Source organism: Crocodylus porosus, unplaced genomic scaffold (assembly GCF_001723895.1).
Source record: "Crocodylus porosus isolate Cpor-Errol unplaced genomic scaffold, CroPor_comp1, whole genome shotgun sequence".
Classification (NCBI taxonomy): Eukaryota; Metazoa; Chordata; order Crocodylia; family Crocodylidae; genus Crocodylus; species Crocodylus porosus.
In genome coordinates this window covers 119,081,070-119,085,586 of record NW_017728931.1, presented here as the reverse complement: position 1 = coordinate 119,085,586, position 4,517 = coordinate 119,081,070, and the positions used below count along the sequence as shown (strand labels likewise).

Sequence of the window (4,517 nt, the reverse complement as noted above, 5' to 3'; positions counted from 1 at the left end):
CTTCTCTCGCGCATCCGTCACCAACTGCCCTGCCCTGCCCTGCCCTGCCTCGTAGGGGTCCAATGTTACCCTGAGACGACTTCTTGCTACCTATATACTTGAAGAAGGACTTTTTGTTATCCTTAATCCCAGAAGCTAATGTAAGCTCCAGTGCTGCTTTAGCCTTCCTCATCAAATCCCTACAAGCTTGGGTCAGGGAGGTATACTCCTCCTTTGTCCCTGTCCCCTGCTTCCACTGCCAGTACGCCTTTTTCTTTGCCCTCAGGCCAGTCTGGATATCTGCGCTCAGCCATGAAGGTTTCTTGGACCCTTTTCCTGCCTTCCTGCGCAGAGGAATTGTGTCCTGCTGCGCCCCAAGGATAGCCTCCTTGAGGAAGGACCACCTTTCTTGGACCCCCATACTAGCTACCCCCTGGTCTCTGAGTGCCTCCCTGACTACTGCCCTGCGGACAATCAAAGTTGGCTTTCCTAAAGTCAGGCATTTGCGTTGTGCTAGTTACCCTCCCCACCTTTCTCTGAATAGCAAACTGGATCATTTCATGATCACTGTCCCCTAGCCTCCCTTGTACTAGCACCTCCCCCACCAGGTCGTCCCCAGAGGCTAACACCAGATCCAGTACGGCATTTCCCCTAGTGGGGACGAGTACCTCCTGCACGAGGTGTAGGTCCTGGACGTAGGAACCTTTGTGAGTGGCTAGACCTGGCCGACTGCTCCTCCCAGTTGATGTTAGGTTAATTCATATTGCCCATGACCACAACATCCTTTGCACGCATGGCCTCCCCTAGCTGCCTGGAAAATTCCAGATCCAGCTCTTCTTCCTGATGTGGTAGCCTGTAGTAAACCCCTACCACCAGATCCCTCTCCCCCCGCCCTCCTTGGAGCTTGACCCACAGGGTCTTAGTTAAGCCTTCCTCTGGTCCCATTTGGAAGGTAGACCTGGTATACTGTTCCCTAACATACAGTGCAACCCCCCACCTTTTTTCCCCTTCCTATCTCTTCTAAACAACCTATAGCCCTCTATGTCTACTGCCCAGCCAAAAGTTTCATCCCACCATGTCTCCACGAGGCCAACCAGGTTGATTTTACTACTTGCAAGCAAGACAGCAAGCTCCTCCTGCTTGTTCCCCATGCTTCTTGCATTAGTGAAGAGACACCTTAATCCCCCTGTGGGAGCCTTGGGCACCCCCACCCGTTCCTGAGAGACAACTGTCCCTTGGTATATACCTGAGCTCTTACCTGGGCAGGTCCTACACCTGGTTGAGTTATTTCTTGCTCCCGCGGATCCCCATTCCCCGATGAACTTAGTTTAAAGCGCACCGGAGGAGGTCAGCTAGCATGTAAGAAAACAAACTCTTACCTTTGGGGGAGAGATGGAGACCATCATGCCTCAGGATGCCCTCTGCTTTGAAGTACAGGTCGTGGTCCAGGAAGTCAAATCCGGCATGACGACACCAACTCCGGAGCTATGGGACCCATAGGGATAGGTGCTCTACTTCTGTATGGTAAATGATCATGCTGGCATCAGATTCCACACCTAGATTGCTTGCTGGGTATTCAGTAAAATCTGTCTACAGTATCCCTAAAATGGTAGCTTGGTAGTTTTACTTATTGAGTCCCAAATGGGCATATAATTTAATGTCCACCAACTTTGAGAAGCTTCCCACCATACTCCTCAGCCAGCCAGGCTGGATGCTGTTAAGCAATGCAAAGCAACCCCCCTCTTTATATGTTCAGTTCTTCCACTGTAGCTTGAGGATGAAAAGACTGACCCAGGAATGATAACAGGTCTTCATATGGTCTTGCAGTGCAGTATCACCTGCTCTATCATGCTGGCTGCTAAGGTTGGTATTTTTAATATATTTGAGTAGTTTCGAGCCTCTGTGGACTTTTATAACAATAATCTGCTGTTTGAATACTGAGTTTTTCCTATGCCCCTATTTAGCATATGGTTGTGATTTGAAAAGAAAAGGAATTTTGTCAAAGAAAAAACTTGAGGATTGATGCCAATGTGCTGCTCCCACTGGCTTCCTGTTTGCTGGGTCACAGTGGTCTTTGACAAGCAATTTTCTTGCCCAACGACAAGCATCATCTCTTGTTCTTAAAATCAGCATCATACATATGTATCCACTGTATAACCGTGTTATCCAAAAAGTAAATGAGTAACATGTTTCATTTGCTTTTGAAAGACCAAAATATGCATTGCTGGATGAATGTACAAGTGCCGTGAGCATCGATGTTGAAGGAAAGATATTCCAAGCTGCAAAGAGCGCTGGGATTTCCTTGCTTTCTATCACACACAGGCCTTCTCTTTGGTAAGTGTACTAATGTATTTATAATGGTTCTCATTTTTAGTTTTCTATCAAATGATGGACCCACTTTTAGTCTTTGCACTAGGATGCCTGTTAAATCAATATTGTACTAAAATAAGCTGACCTCAATAATAGACATGTAAATGCATTTACTATTGATTTTTTTTTCCCTGTTTGTGCTCCTATATATTTCCTCTTTTTTCTTATAAATGCATTGCAGTTATTCATTGTTAATAGCAACATGCAGGTAGCTAAGCAGCAATTAATAAATACTTCATGTCACAGCTACAAAAAAAATCATCATAGTATTCTGTAAACGCAACAGGAAATGAAAATAGAACGGCTCATTTTTAGGAGCTTGTCAACTGTTTGGGAGAAGACAGTGGTAAGTATGTCAACAGGAAATCTGTTCCTTGTTCTTTGATAGGAATAACATATTTCTTGATTATTTTTTTTTAATTTTACTTTACTTTATTTTTAATGATAATTCTACATACCATATTTTACTACAGTCTTAGCTTTCAGTATAATGCAAGCCCCCAAAGTCAGATTCTTTATTTATAAATCAGTAATATAAGAATGATATTGTAGTCATGATAGTCCAGAAATTATGAGAGTCGAGGATGTCTTAGGGTGATACCGTTTTGGACTAACTGTGTAGTCGGGATAAAGTTAAACAGCTTTTGAATGGAAGATATTCTTCCTCAGGTCTCTGATTATATAGGAAGACACAGGCAAATTAAGTACAGCATAGGGGAGGGGCTGAGAGAAATTCTCAGATGTAGTAGACCATCTTCACTGGCAATCCCTTACAGAGAAAATGATTGTTTTCCATTATTGCCTTATCTGTTAGTCCAGAGATGACTGACGAGGCCAATTTGCAATCAACAGGCTTTGTTACAGCTTGGTTTATGCAAGAAATTAAGTTAAAGAAAGTGATCTTTCTAAATGAGACAATACTATGAATGACCCAGCATAAGAAATATTTTTATAGAGCACAAGAAGCCATCAAATGTATCAGTGCAAAGAAGAGTGAAAAGGCACAAACCTGCTGCCGCTGAAATAGGCACTGTTGGCTCTGCAGCCCTGACTCTTCACTGTTGCTTTTATTCTTTTTTTTATCTGGGGATCCTGGTTTTCCCTGACAAAAAGCCACTTTATACACATACGTGTGTGTGTGTGTGTCTATATATAGTATGTATATGTGTATATATAATAGCTTGTTATCAGGGAACATATATATTAGTTGAACACCTAGGTGAATATATAGATATAGGTATATCTACTAGCCAATTGCTTGTCAAGAATGATGGGGGAAGGGCCGCGGGCAGGGACAGAGCCCCATGTCCCTGTCCCCACTATCCGTCCGGGCCCACTCCCCACTTCCCTCCTGCTGCTTGGGTTCCAAGCTGACTCACCCTCCCCCCCGCCAACTGCGGCGGTGGGGGGAGGGGAGGAGCGGACCCAGGTCCAATGCAGGGGAAGACCAGGCTCGAGGGTAGGTAGGAGCTGGCCCACAGCAGTGGGGTGGGGGGAGGGAAGCAATGGGCAGGGGAGGAGTAGCGGGCCCAGGCCAACCCAGCAGCGGTGGGGTGATGGGAAGAGCAGGCTCGGGGCCAAGGGGGCCCACTCCTCCCCTCCCCCTGTCATTGCCGCATCGGGTGGTTTGGGCCCACTGCTCCCCCTTCGCTGTTGTGGTGGGCCAGATTCTCCCTCCCCCCAGCCAGGGCTCGCTACTTCTCCCCCCTGCACCGCTGCGGCATGCCAGCTTCTCCCTATACCTGTGTCAGGCCCACTCCTTCCCCCACTGCCGCTGTATCAGCCCATGTTAGCCTAGCAGGCGACAACGGCGGGAGGGGCAGGCCAAGGCCAGTGCCAGTGGGCTCGCCCCCCCACAGTGTCTCAACCCCGCTCCCCCCTATGCTGCTGCTGCCACCACCCCCAAGGAGCAAGGGGGGGTGAGCCAGCTCTAGTGGCCTTCCCCTGCCCCCTCCACTCCATCATCACCACCTGCAGGGCCTTGCTCCCCGCCCTACTCCATCTCCTGCATCCCTGCCATCCTGGCAGTGCTCCACCATGCTGCCACCTCCTGCCTGAATGCTTATTTTAACTCTGGCTGTTTTCAGTCAGCCAATCAGAGCGCGAATTAAGTGTTATGGACAGATAGACAGATTAAGGCTTTTACAATATCAGAAATATATATATAT

At 47.3% G+C, this 4,517-nt stretch overlaps 1 protein-coding gene across 1 annotated transcript in view; it reads left to right on the top strand.

The window, feature by feature from the left end:
* Window positions 1-4,517, top strand: part of ABCD2 (ATP binding cassette subfamily D member 2) — a gene marked incomplete at its 5' end in the record, with an annotated part of 76,672 nt that overhangs the window by 66,751 nt on the left and 5,404 nt on the right. Inside the window, one exon of the mRNA XM_019543963.1 lies at window positions 2,188-2,313. Coding sequence (XP_019399508.1) covers window positions 2,188-2,313 — 126 coding nt within the window. The remainder of the gene's footprint in view (window positions 1-2,187; window positions 2,314-4,517) is intronic.